Source organism: Halichoerus grypus, chromosome 8 (genome assembly GCF_964656455.1).
Source record: "Halichoerus grypus chromosome 8, mHalGry1.hap1.1, whole genome shotgun sequence".
NCBI lineage: Eukaryota > Metazoa > Chordata > Mammalia > Carnivora > Phocidae > Halichoerus > Halichoerus grypus.
Window position 1 is genome coordinate 106,311,732 of NC_135719.1, and position 20,246 is coordinate 106,331,977.

Below are 20,246 nucleotides of genomic sequence, written 5' to 3' on the forward strand. Positions count from 1 at the left end.
ATTATCAAGGTGAGCTAAAATATTCATGGAGAGCAAGCAGGCTGTGGTAAGATGTGTTCGTCGGCAGGTAATTTTTTCTTTATTCCACCATGATGACTTTTACCCCTTGCCTGTTCCCTATGCAGATCCTTCCGTCTCCCAGTCCTTCCTCCTTCCCCAGGTGAATGTGACCTTCCTTACAGAATATAATTGCCCCCTTTTGTCTGTCAAACTGGATTTTATTTGTTTAAACAGTTTTAAACACCAGCCCATTTTCAGGAGTCTGCAATTGTGACAACACAAAAGTGTTGTCTACTTTTGTCAGCTCTAGTTTCTAAAACTGGCCACTTACTAAAAAGCTTTACCAGGAATGGGTCTTTCCAGATGTGCTCTGCACGGTTATCCTGAAGAAATTAATCCTGAACAAGATTTTCTTTCAAGGCTGTGCTTGACTAGAGAACAATGTGCAATGATTTCAAGCTGTGTTCACAAACACAATTCTACACACAGGGAACATTTCTTTCTTTTTCTTTTCTTTTCTTTTCTTTCTTTTCTTGCTTACTTAAACAAGTGGGGATCCGTCAGGGTGTTGACATAGAAAAAGGCGAAATGCTGGCAACTGAATCAAAGCCGACAGCGCAACAGATAGCTCAGCGGTGCGCAGGGTTTGGTTCCTTGGACAACCAGGCGAGCTTTTCACTTCCTCCTAATTCTGGTCCCGCCCTCTTAGTTCATCTTCCTGAGAATGTCAAAAGAAAAAGAAAAAGAAGATATTGGTCCTACTGCAAGAGGTCTTTGGTGCCTGTTTTTCCCTTCTTATACACATCTCCCGGGACTGGGTCCTTCTAACTTCTCTATTGTTCGGTGAGTCACTTTGCTTTCCCGTTGTTTCCTTGGGTGAGTTCTGCGCACACCGCACAAGTGCCCCGCACTCCCTCCCGGCCCTCTGCTGGGGCTAAACGCTTCCTAGCCAAGATCAGCGGCCGTGCGGCTTCCAGCACCCAACCCCGAGGGAACGGAACGGGGGGCACCGCGCCCCCGCCCAGCGCCGCGCGGGGCCGGCATTCCGGCCCTCTCTTCTCCCCGTCCCGGCTGAGGGACTCGCAGTGCTCCCACGGGGTGTGGCGCGCGTTCCAGTCCTTGGGTAGCTGGCGGGCGCTAGCCCCGGGCGCCGTGACCCCGCGTCTGAGTCCGTCCCCAGGAGGGTGCGGAAGCGGTGGCGGCTGCCCCCTGGGTGCAGGCTCCCGGCTGAGGTGGGCGCGGATCGGCAGAGGAGCCTCGAGCGCCGCCCGGATGCTGCAGCCTAGCGGTGGCCTCTCCGAGAGCAACGCGAGCCCTGGGGCCGAGCCTTCCCTGGGCGCGCTGGGGGCCGGAAGGGGGCTCTGGACTTGGGTCCCTCCCCCTTTCCTTCAGCTTCTCGGAGCACTCCTGCTCTCAGACCCTCGTCCTCCCAGGTACGAGCCGGGAGAGGAGGGCGCATCTCTCCTCCCGGCACTCCGCCATGGGCAATATCTCCAATGACTCCTTGCCGAAAGACTGCAGGTCTCTGGAGTGGCTCCGCTCCGGCGAAAGCCCGGCCATCAGCTCGGTGATGTTCTCGGCCGGGGTGCTGGGGAACCTCATCGCGCTGGCGCTGCTGGCGCGCCGCTGGCGGGGGGACGCGGGACGCAGCGCAGGACGCGGCAACTCTATCTCCCTGTTCCACGTGCTGGTGACAGAGCTGGTGTTCACCGATCTGCTTGGGACCTGCCTCATCAGCCCGGTGGTGCTGGCTTCCTACGCTCGGAACCAGACCCTGGTGGCACTGGCGCCTAAGCGCCGCGCGTGCACCTACTTCGCCTTCGCCATGACCTTCTTCAGCCTGGCCACGATGCTCATGCTCTTCGCCATGGCCCTGGAGCGCTACCTAGCCATCGGGCACCCCTACTTCTACCAGCGCTGGGTCACGCGCCGAGGCGGCCTGGCCGTGCTGCCCGCCATCTACACGGTCTCTCTGCTCTTTTGCTCCCTGCCGTTGCTGGACTCCAAGCAGTACGTCCAGTACTGCCCCGGGACGTGGTGCTTCATCCAGCCCGAGGACACCACGTACCTGCAGCTGTACGCCACCGTGCTACTGCTCCTCATCGTCGCGGTGCTCGCCTGCAACTTCAGTGTCATCCTCAACCTCATCCGCATGCACCGTCGGAGCAGGAGAAGTCGCTGCGCACCCAACTTGGGCAGCTGCCGGGATGGCCCTGGGACCCGCAGGAGAGGGGAAAGGGTGTCCATGGCGGAGGAGACGGACCACCTCATTCTCCTGGCTATTATGACCATCACCTTTGCGGTCTGCTCCTTGCCTTTCACGGTGAGTTAACTCACTTCATTTCCACAGCCCAGCTCTGAGCAGCCTTCTCACTCTCTCCCCTCTCGCTCCCACACTGTCCACCGCCATGCCTTTGCAACTTCTAAAAGTAAGTTCTGATTCTTGAGGTCTAGAGCCTTCTCTTCTTGCTTCTCACCTTCACCCCACTTCCTTCCTCCCCTAACTCTGGCCTTCGGCAGCTCTATGCCAGTGTTTTCTCACACCTAATACAGTCCCCCTGAAAGGGATCCTTGGCCCTCCGCTAAGCCGGCCCAGACCCCCACCCTAGAGTTACAAGGGGGGATATGTCCCTGTCCGCCTCTGCCAGCCTGGCTTCGTGCCTGAGGAGGAGGCAGCCCCTTCCACCTGTGGATGGGTATCAGCTACAACCTGACTTCCCCGAGCTGCAGTTTGCCTCTAGGTATTCCCCATTCACTAGTGCGAGTTCTCCATGCTTTGCCTTCTGTTTCTCCCAACACAAAATGTGGTACCCAACACCCAGCATTCTAGCTGCCATTTAGAATGGTCCCAAGTGAGAAGCATCCCTGTTGGTAAGCTCAGAGCATTCATTACTTGTCCTAAAAGTTCAACAAACACAGAATTTACAAGTTTCCCAATTTACATATTAGGAGAGTAACTCTTTGTGGCCATGAAAAAAAAAATGTGGACATTATATTATGTCCATAATGATAATTAAAGGGAAAGATGGTTGCTTGGGGAAACCTCTTACTAAGCTTTTGCAATCCCTCTAAAGGAGGCATTTGTATCTTCTTACAAAATACCCTCTTCATATCACTATCAGAAATATCTACAGGTGTTCTTCAGCTTATAGTCATGCATTTGTTGAGCACAAAGCTACACACAGGAATGGCTGGTCCATCTCAGGGATGGGAGTTAGGCACGTCCAGCTGGTTCCATGACCCAGCAAGCCAGAGGCTGTCCCGGGGAACTGAAGACAGGAGCCCAGGTTTGGGAATGGCATGCTGTCCTCGTTTGGGGCAAGCTTAGCAGTTAGTTCCGTGTCGCTGTGAGTTTGAGCCTCCCCAGGCATAACACAGGTAGCAGAGCCTGGGATGTGTCTGAGCATGGCCTCTTACCAGAAGCTGGGGCCGAGGAGTTTTGGTAGCCCTGCTTCCCACTCTTCAAAAGAACAAGACTGACCCTACAGGGAGTAAGCAGTCGGCAGTGACTCCCGCCTGCCACAGTCTTGGAGAAAAGAAAGAGCTAGACAGTGCCTACCATGAGCAGGTCTGAGCTGTAGAAACTAAAGCAGTAACTTTATCTGACTTCCCGCCTCCATCACTGCTGTGGATTATCTTCATATGCTCCTCCTCCGGGGTGGGGAAGGACACCTGTCCTCCTACATGAACTGATTCATAGCTATGTTCTCTTCTCCCTGGTCCCCATTGTCCTCACACTCCTACCCCATTCTCCGTCAGGGCGGAAGCTGGTCTGAATCCATAAGTGACAGGAAGGTACCCCTTATGAACTGAGGTAGCACTGCAGGACCCTGCCTCTTCCGTTCCACCCTGAACCAGGGAGTTTGTACAGCAGAAAGGCCGTGATGTAGAAACCGGCATGGCTCCTACGCCTTTCTTTTGCGTTACTAGTAGAAACTTTTGATGCCATGTTAGGAGTTAAATCAACTTTTTTGGGTCGGGACAAAGATGCAGAACACGTATCTATGAGAGAAAAAGCATTTCCAGTTCCACTAAACAACTTAGAATCCAACTTAGAGGCCATAAACCCTTTCTGAGTTGGGCAGTGCCGGTCTTGGCCTGGTGAGAATTGGGAGGTCAGTTCTTGGAGTCTCATCTGTGGTTATTGAGTGTATAATTAAAAATAGCCCCTACCCCCAGCCACTTAAATAGCTTGGGAATGGGCTCCGAGGGGACTACATGCTTGTGAACAGGATTATTATTCCCTAAACCCTTTAGAGGAAGACAACAGGAGGAAAAGGTCTCTCCTTTGATCATGACTAACCCATTGCATAAATATATTATAAAACATAAAGGCAGTGATTTTCAACAGGTTCCCCTGTTTTCAAGTCAATTTGCCTTTTATCATGAGAACTCAATCCTTGCTATATGTCGATTTTCAAGTCTCCCTGTCTAAACACACACACACACACACACACACACACACACACACACACATTTATATGAATATTTATTTTCCCCCTTTATTTACTATTAAGCCAGGGGCAGCTCCAGAGTTGCCAAATGGAAGGGGCTTGGAGCTAGAAGTCTGGTTAGAAGGAGTAGGGGAGTAGGAGGTTTGCTTTGAAGCTGTGTTTTTATTTAGATTGCCTGTTTATGGCTTGAGGACGCCAGATGAAGATTATAAGGGCCCTTTATGATAGTGGCATTGACACTATCAGCAAATATTATCCGGGTTTGCTTCTGCATGGATTCATGGCCAAGATTCCCAAAGAGTAGGGGAAACCTAGGGTAAACATAATCAGAAAGCCAGACACACTGATCCTTGCCTTGGAACTAACATGACATGTTATCCAGATGAAGAATTGGTAACTCACGAGGCCCCAAATAGGTATTTGAACTGTACCTTGAATGGGGAGTATCAAGTTGTCTTTTAGTAAGGAAATTTACATTGACCATTGACTAATTTTACTTTGTCAATAGATTATTGATACTTGTTAGAACCTTTCATTTGCACAGCACTTTAAACCTTATGAAATGCTGTAGTATCCTGATTTTGGTTATCTCGTGGAGGGCTTACCTGATGATTCCAAAGTCGCAGCTACTGTCTGGTGCATACATTCTGCTATTTCAGAATGCTTGCCATGGGCCCTGGGAGGGGGGACACTTTCCCCTCATGTCCTTTTCGTCTACTTGGCCCACACTAAAACTGTGGTCAGAAATGGCCTTCACCAATCTCCCACAGAAGGCAGGTATCATTTCCACACATCCTAACTGGGACACCGTTAGACAAGGCAAAGAGTTGTGGTGGCCTTCAGAAATTCTCCTGTTCCTCCAACAGAACATATGCAGTCCAATAGAAGTACATTGAGCCACATATGGAATTTTAAATGTTTTATTAGCCAAATAACAAAAAGTAAAAAGAAATGGTAAAAATTAATCAGTAATTTTATTTAACCCAATATATCCAAAATATTTTCACTTCAAAATGGAATCAATGTAAAGTGATTATTAATGAGCTATTCCAACTAGTTGACTTCCTTGTTCCCAGAAAGTACTAGCAATCTACTCTATCTCTGTCTGTTTCTTCCTCAGGATAACAGAGCTGCTTTCTATGTCCCTCAAAAGTGGGCCACACTACTGGCCCAGTAAAGAAATTTCACAGCTGTGTACCCAGTGGGGCACCAGCCTTTTCCAGCGATCCAGGAGTGAGGGAAGGAGGGGAGTGGGAAATTTAGGAAACCTGGAACCATTCATGTCAGCATTGTCCCAAGGGGGGGGCAGGTTAGAATTACTGCTTCCTCCAAGAACACCAGTCTTCCACACATCCTAACTGGGACTTCCAATGTTTGGAAGTGATAACTATGGAAATGTAAAATACCCAGCACCCTGTAATGAACTCAAGTTCAACCTTCAAATATCATTATTATCAACATCAAAATGGCTAACTTTTTGACTGTTAATTTTTACGTACACTAACCCATTATCTTCACAACAACCTGCAAAATAGATAGTATCATTGTTTCTGTTTTACAGATGAGGCAAATAACACCCTGGGTCCCCCAGCTAGTGAGTGCTAGAGCTGGGATTCAAAGCCAGACAGTTTAAAAATGCACAGAGTCTATCCTCCCAACCACAGTACTATCAGAGAAAAAGTACTTCTTTCAGGGGTAACATGTAAAAAGATTTCATAAAGAATGGTGAAGATGTTATAAGTATCTAGATCATTTTGTCTCAATTCCAACTTGTTAGCCTTTTTTTTTAAAGATTTTTTAAATTTATTTATTTATTTATTTGAGAGAGAGCGAGAGAACACTCACACCCCAGTTGGGATGGGGAGGGAGGAGCAGAGGGGGAAAGAATCCCAAGCGGACTCGGTGTTAAGCACCGGGGTGGGGTGGGGGGGCTCGATCCCACAACCCTATGATCATGACCTGAGCCAAAACCAAGAATCAACACTCAACTGACTGAGCCACCCAGGTGCCCCCCCAACTTGTTCACTTTAAAAATAAAATGACAAAGACCTTTTTTCCATGCCCATCAAGGGGCCTGAGCTGGGGCCAAGTGTGCGGTTCCTTTCTTTCTTCTCCACAGTCCTATGAATTGAAAGGCTGACACTGAGATTTAAGGAGATTGGCTAATATAAATACTGGTCTAAATTAAGAAATAATCAGATTAGCCCTCACATAAAATCTTCTGTTGGTACACATAAAACATTTCTTATGTGATAAAAAAAAAAAAACCTCTGTTGTCGTTAGGAAATGGCATTAATTTGGCTGCCCAATATGAAATCATGCATGGGACCAACAACATATTCCAAACTGTTTATGTACTAAAGGGATAGTGTATAAATTAATGAATTCCTCCTTATGTTGATCAGCTGTTGCCACCATTTCACAGAGATAAATAGAAACTTTTTTCCTGAAATGGAACAGAACACAGAAATTATATCAGACCTCCATTCTTGCCTCAGATACTGTTTGTGTTTTAATTTCCAACCCATGTCAAGTTACTTGGTCACTACTTTGCCAATAGCTGTGGACAGCTGCTGGTCATTTTAAACTGCTTTCTACTTGCCATTAGAATATTTTATTCAGTTCCAAAATTTCAAAAGTGAACCATTGGCTCATTCTAAAACTGTCTTCATCTTTAGAAATTCTTTAGGGCTGTAATTTCTAGGCAAACCTGATTCATGGAAATATGATCTTCAAAATACAGAACAAACTCAAGTAAACAGTACTGGAGTTTCCTGTTCATTCCTGGAACTCTTCATGTAAAATGTAACATGAATGGGGGTTGTAAAACTTTTATGAAATTTGTTGATTATGTACATGGAAAATACCACAGTTCTAGTAGGGATAGAAGAGAAATTCAGAACTCTTCATGCATAACCACAGTGAATTTGCTTGGTAATATTTTAAGTTATATCCATGAACTATGGGAAATCCTTTTATCATTTCTGCATCACCAATGGTATGCTTGGGGATTGGTGAAATCATTTTAAGACACGTAACCTTTTAAGAGAACGTTCCTCTATATGAGTGTTTTCATTTGACACCTTTTCCTTTGCCATTATAAAATGGTGGTTGTGATAAAGAAAAACAGCTTTTAGGGATGGTGTTTCTTTCTTTGGCATGTCAAGAGCCCATCACAGTATTAAGTTAAAAATAAAGGGTCTGCCTTGGACTCAGGTCATGATCTTGGGGTCCTAGGATGAGTCTCGCATCAGGCTTCCTGCTCAGCAGGGAGTCTGCGTCCCTCTCCTTCTGCCCCTCCCCTGATCGTACTTGCTCTCTCTCTGTCTCATAAATAAATAAAATCTTTTTTTTTTTAAAGGAATGGAATGGAATAGGATAGGATAGAAATGGTGAGGGACTGATCTCCAGAAACATGGTGTTTAGGAAGACAAGTCTCTTTCCACCTTAAGGTTTAAGACCCAGTTAATTTGCAACTTGGTCTGCTCGGTTTCCATTCGCTTCTCCTGTCCTCTATTTTGTAGCTTCTGACCACCAAACTCCGTCCTTATCTTGATCTCACATCCACTGTGCCTCAGTTTATATGACCAATATATACCAAGCTTCATTCTTCTCAGAATAATTTGCTGCCTAAAATTGCCCCCCTCTAACAGAACACTAGACTGAAGTCTTCTGCAGTTAGGACATATGAGTGATGGGAAGGGCCAGGAATAGGGAAAGTGCATTTGGGCAAGCCAAAACTTCCCGTGGACCAGGGTTCTTCCTGAATTCCATGGACAGCACTTGGATCACTTTGAAATCATTTGCAAAATCTTGTGTTTATATGAGTTCTGGGTAGATGTTCCAGTGTGCCCATCATTTTTTTTTTTAAGAATTAAGAGCCATCAGCCTGGAATATACAAGCCCAGAGCTCTAAACTTTAGTATTAACTCTCTTTGTGTCCAGCCCTGGGATCACTGGAAGCACAATGCAGGGAACACTCTTTGGTGCTGGAGCCCTATCTATGCCCCAGTCTTTCCTCAAAGGGACAGAGGCTCCTGTTCCCTCCACCACAAAGCACCTGGGATTTGGGGGAAGGGATTTCTTTAAAACATCATATACCTGGAAAATACTGTCCCCCCAAAAGTTTTTTGTTTAAAAAAATTTTTTTTGAAGTATAGCTGACACCAGAAGTTTTTTAAAGAAGGGATTATATAGGGGCGCCTGGGTGGCTCAGCTGTTTAAGCGTTTGCCTTTGGCTCAGGTCATGATCCCAGGATCCTGGGATCGAGCCCCGCATCAGGCTCCTTGCTCAGCAGGAAGCCTGCTTCTCCCTCTCCCTCTGTTCCTCCCACTGCTTGTGCTCTCTCTCTCTGTCAAATAAATAAATAAAATCTTAAAAAAAAAAAAAAGAATGGATTATATAAAGCCATAGCCAGGACACCCAAATGTCTTTCACAAGGCAGGTAAACATATAATAATCTCTGCCTGCAATTTAACTGTGCAAAGTGTGAAGGAAAGAGGGGTGTCTGGGTGGCTCAGTCGATTGAGCATCCGACTCTTAAGATTAGGACTAATGAATCGCTGACCTCTATCTCTGAAGCTAATAATATATTATATGTTAATTAATTGAATTTAAATAAAAAATACAAGTGAAAAAAATTTTTTAATAAAATCTTTTAGTAAACATCCAGTATATTTATACATATATATAAATTATACATATGTAGCACTCTGCAGACATATCATGTAGATTACCAAAAAAAAAGTGTGAAGGAAAGAAAAGCCCCAAAGAAAGACAAGTAGATACAGCCATGGTTTTTAAGTCGATAAACAAGAACAGTCATACCCACAAACCTTTGTGACACCTTTGCAAACAAGGCTCTTATGAAACCATATCAGTTAGTGGTGAACTTCACGTGAGACTTTACATCACAGGCCTTTTTTTTTTTTTATTTAAGATTTTATTTATTTATTTGAGAGAGAGAGCACAAGCAAGGGGAGCAGCAGAGGGAGGGGGAGAAGCAGGCTCCCCACTGAGCATCGAGCCTGGACAAGGGGCATGATCCCAGGACTCTGGGATCATGACCGGAGCTGAAGGCAGACGCTTAACTTACTGAGCCACCCATGTGCCCCGTATCACAAGCTTTTTATGTAGAAGTTGGCAGAGTGTGTGGTGGCTAAAAGGTAAGTTCTGGTCCCACTGCTTGGGAGTGTGGTTCTGTGGCTTCCCTACTTACCTGGAGTGTGATTTGGGGCATGGTAACTAATCTTCTAGGCCCTGATTTCCTCTTTGCTAAAATAGGAATAATAATATTTTGCAAGTTGATGTAAGGATTAAACAGAATAAGGCCTACAAATTGCTTAGCCCCATGCCTGACACACAGAGGTCTTCAGTAAATATTAACTGCTATCTGCATAGGGTTCAACTTCCAAAGGAAAATCAGATTGCATATTAATGATCAGAAACTGGATTCTGGAAGCTCAACGTCATTTCTTTGACCAGGCCTAAGTGGGTCTTTTATTTTTAAGTGTGATAAATGAATAATTTTAAACTCTTTCAGGTGTTGGATAAAGGTTCTAAAACAGAGGTTCTCAACCTTGGCTGCAGGTTAGAATCACCCAGGTTGATTTAAAACCCTTGGTACCCATGTTACAGCCCAGATTAATTATATCAGAGTCTCTGGGGGTGGGAGCAAGCCATCAGAGTAGTTTTAACAATCCTCAGGTGATTTCAATGAACAACCAAATAAAGTTCTCATTTGCTCTAATGTTCTGAAACCACAATGGAGTTGCATTAACAGTAGGGAAGTAGCTCAGAAGAACAGTCCCCCGGCTGGGGCCAAGATGAAATTTTCCACGGGAGGCTGAAAGGATTCTATATCATCATAGAAGTTGAATCTAAAGAACACTGATTTTCATCCATACCACTTTGTAGGTATCAAAACAAACTCTATATTCTTAGCAAAGCCCTATAGAGTGAGCCTATCCTAAGAACTTAAAACTAACTTGTTTAGATTTTTCTCATAGCAAATTGATTAGTAGTGTAGGCAAAAACGTGTTTAAGTTCTATCAGCCTCCGAAGCTGAATTCCGGAATCTCACTGAAACATCACTCATTAACTGACCTATCAATTGGGTCAGCCTTTAATTAAAGTCTAGGATCAGCTGGAAGGAGAGGGGAATGTGGAGTTATTGGGTTTCAGTTTGGGGTGATGAAAAAAAGGTTCTGGAGAAGGATGGTGGTGATGTAGTCTGTGTTCTTTTACCTGATGGCCAGTCAGGGGCGGCCACCAGAGGAGCACGGGAGAGGCTCAGGAAAATAAAGTTTGTCATACTGACAGGTCCTGTGCACAACACCAGGGCCAACACCAGGGCCACAAGGGAAAACAGTAGTGTGGGTCCAGAGGCAGAAGGGACAGAAGCAGGAGGACAACCTGGGCCTTTACAGAGGAATATTGCCTCCTGGGATATAGGGCCAGATGGAGGCCCCCCCCACCCCACCCCCGCTTGATTACTGTGCATATCAAAGGACTGCTTCAGGGGAGCCCTGGGCTGTTCTTAAGAATGTAGCCCTGGGGAGGGGCAGTCTCTTCCCTGCCAGAAAGCTTTTAAGATGTCAAAGCATCTTGATATACAGAAAACAAAAAACATAGACAATACAGTTGCACAACAATATATATGTACTTAATGTCACTGATGATACACTTGAAAATGGTTAAAATGGTAGATTTTATGCTATGTGTATTTCACAATCAAAAACAAACCCAAGTATCCACAATATCAAAAACTGTGAACTCTAGGCAAGAGGCAAGAACCAAAGGGGGAAAAAATGGGGAGGTCGGAAAAGACAAAACTTACATCAGGAACTTCAAGGGTCACTTTTCCCAGTGTCAAAAGAAGAAATTGCCTTCTATAAAATCTTGGCCACCTCCTGAGATGCAAATTTTAAGCATTTCTAAAAATTACCCAGCATAGTGGATAAAAAGGAAAGGAAACAAATAGTACAGAATTGCTTCATCCTCTAAAACCATTTTTCACTTCTCATTGCTCTGTCACTCTGATGAGATCAGGAGCTATGATACCGTACAGGTCATTCGCCACTGAAAACCTGACTCATCTCCATGTGTGACGCCGGAGCACTGAACCCTCGCCACACCGCCCAGGATGGCTGCCCAATTCACTGTCATCGCATGCTTTGGTGAAGCTCGATCATAAACTCTGCTACAGACTTTTTCTCCAACACAGTGTTAGTTGTTTGTGTAGTAACTAATATACTTGAATCTATCAGCCTTTTGTACGCTCTTATCCTGAATTTCTAAACTCCCAAATCGCTCCTTAGACATACCATATAAGCACTGTATATTTCTCAGCCAAAATAGTTTGGCTGACAAGAAAATGATTGCTCCATTGCATATTCCCACCTAACTTTCCTCTTCTCTGTATAATCAGGGAAATCCACCATCACTTCTTCTTTTTCCTTGCTCATGCGCCAAGTCTCTCCTCCATCCCCTATTCCAAGATTCTCTGGCATAAACACCTGTGGCTGCCAAACCTTCCCACTCTTGTGCTAACATAAGCGACCCAAAGATGACTACTCTTCTCCTTCCCTGCAATTCGCTTTGTAGAACCAGTTGCCAGATGCCTGCAGAATAAGTACCAGGGGAAAAGGAAATAAACCATTCCTTTTTCTGGGAAAGGACTGTGGAGGAATGAAGTTGTAGCTCTCTAACTCACTCCCACTGGTAAGAAAGTCCCTAGAACATTATAAAGAATTGGTTTCAAAGATTGGGTATGAGGGGCGCCCGGGTGGCTCAGTCGGTTAAGCATCTGCCTTCAGCTCTGGTCATGATCCCAGGGTCTTGGGATCCAGCCCCGAGGCAGGCTCCCTGCTCAGTGGGGAGTCTGCTTCTCCTTCTCCCTCTCCCCAGACCCCCGTTCCTGTGTTCACTCTCTTTCTCTCTCAAATAAATCTTAAAAAAAAAAGGAAAAAAAAGACTGGGTGTGATTTCTTTCCATTTGTTTTCCTCTTTTCTGTAAGCTATGTGAAGTGTTTGATCGTTATCAAGCATGTCCTGTTCTATTCCTTTCAGTCTTACCAAAAAGTTGCATTGATCCCAAAATATATAAGGAATCAGATGAGAGCTGGTATACCTGTTTGAAAACATTAGTCAGCGTGCAAAATATGTCAGGTTTCCAGTATTTGGAATATTGTTCTAAAGGCCTTTGTTTTAATATAGGCTATCTGAATGTAGCCCATGGTTGAGCCCTTTACTAACTAGTGTCAAGGAAGTTGTAATTTATGTCCTGAGTCTGCCAACTAAGCAGCCTGGGAACTTGGGCAAGTCACCTAACTTCTCTCATGTCGGTGTCCTCACTAGTAATCTGGAGATATGGACAACATTGTGGGGTACTTACTGAGCAAGCACTGTTTTAAATAGCGCACACATACTACTTCCTGTCATCTTCCCAACAAACCTAAGAAGTAGTATTGCTATCATTATCACCCATTTTAAAGATGTAGTAACTGAGGCACAAAGAGGTTAGTGTTCTTTCCTGTGGTTCCAAAGCTATATATGGAGCCAGGATTGAAACCCAGGCAGTCCCATGTCCAGAACCCATGCTCTGGGTACCTTTTCTCACTGAACTGTGATAATTAAATCAGATTAAATATTTGGACGTAAATGTAACATATTGTTATTACCTCTCCTGAAGTTCACTTCCTCGTCTGTCAAAAGGAGACAATACTTACATTTCAGAGTTTTTGTCAGGAATAAACATATGGAAGAAGACTGAGATTTTGCTACCCATCTGTCACCACCCCTGGTACACAAAAAACCCCATTTTGCTCTTAAGAAATTGCACATGCTCCAAGCCTGTCCACTGCTACAATATAAAACTAATATCATTTTTCCTTTTTGCTTCTTACAGATTTTTGCATATATGGATGAAACCGCCCAAAAAAACAAGTGGGACCTCCAAGCTCTTAGATTTTTATCAATCAATTCAATAATTGACCCTTGGGTCTTTGCCATCCTTAGGCCTCCTGTTCTGAGACTAATGCGTTCAGTCCTCTGTTGTCGGGTTTCATTAAGAACACAAGATGCAACACCAACTTCCTGTTCTCTACAGTCCAATGCCAGTAAGTAGATTGACCTTTGTCGACAATAGTTAAGAAGTGCTTCATTAGCCAGCATCTGGAAGATCATTTTGAAATGGCTGCTTGGAGAAATGAAAAAAGTAAGTTTACAAATCCAACAACGCCACCCTAATAAAACAGAGTGAACAAACCTCTCAGCGATAGATTGGGGCTACAGAGGTGCTGACAAGGCACTTCATGGAAGGTGTTGGAAGGATCTATAAGACCTACCCTCCATGAGCAGGTCAATGAGGTTGGGCTTTGGAGGAAAAACCAACTGCTTTGAGGATCCAGTTGCCTTTTGATTTAAGCTTTCCCGTTGAGTGAGAAAGCATGTGGTTTTGTAATTTGTTTAAAACCCTAAATAGTTACTGTGTTTTCTATTTTAATCTTCTACGCTACTGTCGTTATAAACACGCAGTGTGCAGTCAGACCAGATGAAACTTCGTGTGTCTCCTCTAAGAAGGCAGTACTTGGAAGCGACTAAGACTGGTGTCTTGTGTTGCTTAACAAACCCTTTGTCTGGCCAATGAATTTGGAAATCACAGGCACTTTGTACCGTCCTATTTGTGTGTATGGGACGTCTCTCTGGTCACCACGGTATTATGTGTGAAGGAGAAGGCTCAGCTGGTTAACGTCACCTTTTTACTAGTCCTCTAGAAGCTGTGTGTCAAAGTATTTGGTTATTTATTTTATAATGTCCATTGTGCTAAGAGTAATCAAGAACACTTTTGGAATTTTCCTCTCAACAAGAAATAATAGGCTATTAAGAGAGTTTCAAATTCTGATTAATACTCTTCATTCTATTTCCAGGGAGGGGAAATGTGGCTATGTCTGAAGCTGAATATTAGAATTAAAAACTGAAAAATCTGGTCAATTCTCAATAAACCCTGAAACTCTTCTATTGCTCATGATGAGGCTGTGACTAACATCTACTTGATAAGATGACTGTGTTTTAGCAAAACTCATGCATCTACACTTTTATCCAGGAAACATGGTTTGACTCATACTATATAGGAAATCATGCAACAGTGGTCATGTCTTAATATGTTTCTAAATCTAGATGTTTGGCATGGTATAAACCCAGCATCAGTGTTTCAGCAAATTTGCACCGTTCAATCATCTTAGTTACTGTGTAAACTCATGTGAAATGTTATGAAAATAAACTATGAAACAAAAATTTGAAAATGGAATAGTATTTAATGAATTCCCCCAAATAACAGTTTCTAGAGTAGCTATAATATTTTTAATAAGATAAAAGTAGAAAAAATATATTTATTTTGGCAGGCAGGTTTTTAAAGTGTGGTTGCATTATAATTTAGATATTAAAATATTCAGTATAGTACTTGGTATTAGAGGATTTTTTTCCCCTTACAGTATGATCTTCAGAACATTTTATTTATTTATGTATTTTGCAGTGAGTGTTATTACAGGATAGCTGTTATAAAAAAACAAAAAGGGATGTTAGTTTTTTCCAAAGTCTCATTGAATTGCTTATGTAAAACCATCTCCTATAAGTAGTTATCAAACTAGGTGATCACTTAAAGTAATTCCAAACCAATCTAGCATCAGACACAATCTATGTCAAATCAGCTCTTATTTTTAAAAGAATAAATAAGTGGTTTGCTTTTCTACTAATTTAAACAAACCAGGCAAAATTTAACTTAACTGAAATCTGGACGGGTAAATAAATCTTCCCTGCACACAAGTATTCTAAAGTTAAGAAATTGTTCTAAATAGGATTAATTACACTCATGGGTAATTCCTAAGCATAAAACTCTGAAGTTACTTTGAATCTGGAAGATTGATTTCTTTTATCAGATGACTGTTTTTTCCACCAAATGAAAATGTTAACTACAATCCTTCACTCCACCTCACCACTCCCCAAAAATTCTGGAATAATGCCTGAGAACTTTTAAAAAAGGAAAAGGCACACTTGAACATAGTATCACTAGTAGGAACACAATGATTCACTCTGGGGGCCCAATATATAAGAATTTAAACCACTTATTTAAGAACTAGTAGGTTTCTAGAGCTTTGTTTCTTAATGTACTCCTGCTCCTTGCATTGTGTTAAATGGCTAAATCCTGTTGTTTCGTCTGCATATACAAAGAAGGAATTGAATGTAAAAATCCTATGTAATAGTCAATCACCTATTACTAATGGCAATTTAAAGGTAACAAAAAAATTTACTTAGAATAGATATGTAAATATTTCCTTTCTAAAAATCTCATCACATCAGACATGCCTGTTTATACTTACTGACTCATTTTCTTTTTTTTTTTAAAGATTTTATTTATTTATTTATTTGAGAGAGAGAGAGAGAAACAGCATGAGAGGGGAGAGGGTCAGAGGGAGAAGCAGGCTCCCTGCCGAGCCAGAAGCCCAATGCGGGACTTGATCCCGGGACTCCGGGATCATGACCTGAGCCGAAGGCAGTCACTTAACCGACTGAGCCACCCAGGCGCCCTGACTCATTTTCAAATTAGATAAAAAGCAAGGGCTTAGCCTGGTATATTAGAGAACTGAACTGTGATAAAAGAAGATACCAATTTTATTCATTGTCCCCGACAGTCAGTGGGATGAAAAGGGAGAAACTATAGTGGATTTTCACCTCAGAATGCCAGCCCTAAATTTAGGTGTCCAGGAATTGGATGGGCCAGAGTAGTCGGCCCTGAGCCAAATTGTTCCCAGTTCCCTGTGGCCTCAGGTCATCCAAGAGGGAACTGGGAAATTCTGGTACTAAAGTGTGGCCTTGAATCTCCAAAGATCTGAGAGATGCTATAGAAAGCCTCCAAAAGACCTGAATCTCAAAGTTGTTTGGGCCCATGACAACCCAGAGCCAGAACAAAGCTCTAGAAACAGTGCCAACCCAAAACCACCATGTTGGCCGAGGCTGGGAAAATCCAGTCTGAATCACTACATCCTTGGTGTAATTCAGTTAAATTTTTGGCATCCCTGTCTGCTCATGCCAGTGCACTTTGAAAGGGTTGTTCTAATGTTCACGTGATGTCAGCTCTGATTGGAATCAAGAAAAAAACAATATATTCAGGTTTAAAATTTGATGGCATTGAAAGGCAGGGGAAGACAATTAGCTGGCACTCATGTAAAGGTTTGTTTATTTCATTTAGCCAAAACTCATGGTTTTCTGAATTTAGGAAGAGCCCCCACTTGAGCCATTTACAGATGGGGTAGCAGTCTTCTCTGTAAATGAGAAGTTTCTATGTGTGGGCGGACAATGCCTGCTCATGCAGGTGGTGTTGCAACTTAAGTATTTGATGACGATCTTCTGCCCCATCACACACTTAACTTCATTGGATTTCCTCCCTGAGGATGCATTTATAACATACCTCCAATCACCTAACAGCATTATAATTTTTTTAATTCACAAAGCATTTTTATTACCATAAATGCACACTATGGAAATAAATATTATTTTAGCAAGTCACAAAAACTCTAGTCTCTACAGGAGACCAAGGACATGTACTGGGCATTAATTTTTATTTCAGAAAGCTACTTTTTTGGGGGGTAGATTTTACAATGCTTTTAATTGTTAAGTAAATTTTCTTGGATTATATTTTTTTATTCCCTATAAAATGAATGTACTATTAAAGTCCAGTTTGGGTGGTTTAATTCCATGACCCAAGTGTTTCATTTTTAAAATCTGCCACGAGTCAAATCAGGAAAGTTTCCAACAGAAAAAAGAGATGGCGTGCTCCATCTCATTCATGGACTGTTGAATGAAAGGAATATTTACAGAGGGCTGGGCATGTGCTCGCTTCAGCAGCACACATACAGAGGGGTGCGCAGAGTTAAGGGAATCAGCAAGGGATGGTGAGACGTCCCTCACAAGCTCTTCCACTCCTCAGCCTGAAGGGACAAGGGAGGAGCCATCACCCAATTGGAGCTGTAGCCTTAAGTAGGGAAGTAAGCACAACTGTTGCCAAACCTCAGGGAGGCAACAAGGGATCCACCTTCCCGGAAGATCTCTCCTCCTGCTCTCTACTCTTCAGCCTGTTTCTCCCATTGGCCAAACCCAACTGTAATCCACAGAGTCAGGGGAGCCTGGGTAAAGCAGTGCATGAAGGCCTTCCTACAGGGGGAGAGTAGATTAATAGAGGGCAAGTGGAGAATATCCAGCATAAGTAAATTAAAAATATGTTCTCCTTTTTTTTTTTTTATTGCACCAACACAAAAAATGAAACCACAAAGTGAGCAGCCTCTCTTCCTGCCTTCTACTTCAAATATCCTCTAACAAGCTTGGGGAATAGAAATCAGCCCCATCTGTATGAAAGGGGGTGAAATACTATAGATTCCTTCATCAAAATATTGGTCCTTAGCCCTGCTCTCCTGAGGCTGGGCGTTTACATTTATCTAACTTTGGAAGCATATGATTTTATATAATTGGAGAAAGAGAAGCGGGATCAGACCAAAGCATCTTTGTGTTTCCCCTGCCCATAGCAGTATAGCTATCTCTAGGCAGAACAAAGAGAGGGAACCATGTACGCTGGTCTAGAAATGAACTGGAGCCTCATTGTTAAGGTGGACCACTAGAGCGAGAAAAATCTAGAAAAACCTCACTTAGGGACACCTGGGTGGCTCAGTCTGTTAGGCATCTGACTCTTGGTTTCAGCTCAGGTCATGATCTCATGGGTTGTGCGATTAAGCCCCTCATCAGGCTCCATGCTCAGTGGGGTGTCTGCTTGAGGATTCTCTCCCTCTGCCCCTCTGCCCACTCATGCTCTCTCTCTCATAAATAAGTAAATCTTAAAAAAAAAAAAAAAAGAAAGAAAGAAAGAAAGGAAAAGAAAAACATCACTTAACAATGCAGGGCAGGTTGTTCCCAAATTTAACATAGCAGGGATGGGTCTACACAGCTATGGTAAAGAAAGAGTATATGTAGCAATTCAGCAATTCTGCATAATTTTAAATGCTGACAGAAGTACAAGGAAAAAGCAAATTTTAACAAAATGGAAAAAGAGTAGACAAAGTTTGACTCCCAAGCCATCTGTCAAAGTTACCCTTTCTGCTACCACAGGATCTGTTTCTGCTCCTCCTTTACTCATTTCCTTTCATCCCTTTCCAGAGCCCACTGTTCCCAGCACAAACCGTCCCCTCTCCGCCCCACCACTGGGTCCTGTGTCATCTTTGATGCACACACTCAACCTTTGTCCTTTCAACAAACTCTAGATTTATTCAGGGGTTATTATAGATTTGCCAGACTGCTGAGTCTTTTTCAGACAAGTTATTTAACCTCTCCGACTCTTACTTTCCTTGTCTGTAACAGAAGGATAATGAAATTATCTATCTCTTCAATTATTTTGAAGCTCAAATGAGTAAATACATGCAGGACATTCAGCACAGTGCCTGGACATGGTAAATGCGAATAAGGTTAAGGATTAGTATCATCTTAGAAGCCCAGTTCAACAGCTCTTCTGACCTCTTCACATGCCTCTGGCTCAGAGTGCTCGTTCCTGGCGGGGGGCATGGTGCCAGGGGTCATGGTATCTATTTGTTGACCCTGGGTAACTGTCAAGAACAATGATGATAATCAGCATGTAGGACAAGTTTGTATTTCAGAGAATGCAATGTAGACTGGCACACACGGGACAGTGTGGAGGAATGTGTAAGCATAAAAGAGAGGAGAGCAAGAGACACAGACAGACAACAGGACATATAACATGGCTCAGAGCCAAGTAGGGGAGCTTAGAGGGGACAGTACCTGAAACATTATTCAAACAGGATATGTTATGTGTTGGGAAACACACTCTATCACAGAGCTGAAACTGAGGGGCACCTGGGTGGCTCAGTCGGTTAAGGGTCCGACCTTTGATTTCAGCTCAGGTCCTGATCTCGGGGTCGTGAGATCGAGCCCCGCATCGGGCTCTGTGCTCAGCAGGGAATCTGCTTGAGATTCTCTCTTTCCCGCTCCCTCTGCCCCTCCCCCTGCTCACACTCTCTCTCTCTCTCTAAAATAAATAAATTAACATCTTTTATTTTACATCTTTTTAACATCTTTAAAAAAAAAACTGAAACTGAGCAGATTTCATTTACACATCATCTTCCAAAGATCCCCGGAGTAAGTCCAACCCATGTGCCATAGACGACCTTTCCTATTTCTGAAAACAGCACCCAGGACTTCTCCAGGCAAATATTTCTGATTACTTCAGCTATCACTTATGCGACACCTCACCATTTTGGTGCCTCCCCCAGATCTTATCCGACTTATCAATGTCCACCTTAATATGCGGGTCCAGAACCAAACACGAACACATAATTCTAAACCAGTCGATACTGAGTGCTGACACATCAGTTGTTGGCTTGATCTGAACATTATTCTCATTAATGAACCTGAGTATTACAAGCCTTATTAACAATTAGGTCATAACTTTATAACCTTCAACAAATGAAAGAAGCACAGTGTTCCACTTTACATAGAGGATAACTGAGCGCAGGGGTGAAGTGAGTTGCTCACTAAGGACATTCTCATAAGATCCCCCTTATGATTATGGTGCCGATCTTGCCACCTGACATCACACAGTCATTTGGTTTCTCATGAGTCATTTGCCTGTAAATTCTTGGATTGGTTCTGCAGACTAGGAATCGCGAGCTTTGAACTTATCAGCTGAAACTTGTCTTTTGTGTTAAAAACTTGGGCCCTGAGATGATGTGGAA

General features: G+C 43.4%; 1 protein-coding gene across 3 annotated transcripts; it reads left to right on the forward strand.

Annotated features, from left to right (window-relative positions):
* The first annotated feature begins 504 nt into the window (after positions 1-504).
* PTGER2 (prostaglandin E receptor 2) lies at positions 505-14,751 on the forward strand. Of its 3 annotated transcripts, none has more exons than XR_013440694.1 (3): positions 505-2,323; positions 13,364-13,672; positions 14,385-14,751. XR_013440694.1 is itself a non-coding variant. In XM_078053696.1 (3 exons), the coding sequence occupies exons 1-2, from the start codon at positions 1,481-1,483 to the stop codon at positions 12,154-12,156; spliced, it is 939 nt and encodes a 312-aa protein (XP_077909822.1). In that variant the 5' UTR covers positions 505-1,480; the 3' UTR covers positions 12,157-12,177; positions 13,364-13,428. The 3 variants fall into 3 exon arrangements, 2 of the variants coding, with proteins under 2 accessions (XP_077909822.1, XP_035965096.1); XM_078053696.1 differs by lacking the exon at positions 14,385-14,751 and adding an exon at positions 12,061-12,177 and having other exon boundaries at positions 13,364-13,428; XM_036109203.2 differs by having other exon boundaries at positions 13,364-14,751.
* Positions 14,752-20,246: the final 5,495 nt, after the last annotated feature.

What these genes read in the sequence shown, in the direction of transcription:
- PTGER2 (XM_036109203.2), top strand. Translation starts at nt 1,481, where the DNA reads ATGGGCAATATCTCCAATGACTCCTTGCCGAAAGACTGCAGGTCTCTG. An exon ending in TCTGCTCCTTGCCTTTCACG is followed by an intron (nt 2,324 to 13,363) that starts GTGAGTTAACTC and finishes TGCTTCTTACAG; the next exon opens with ATTTTTGCATATATGGATGA.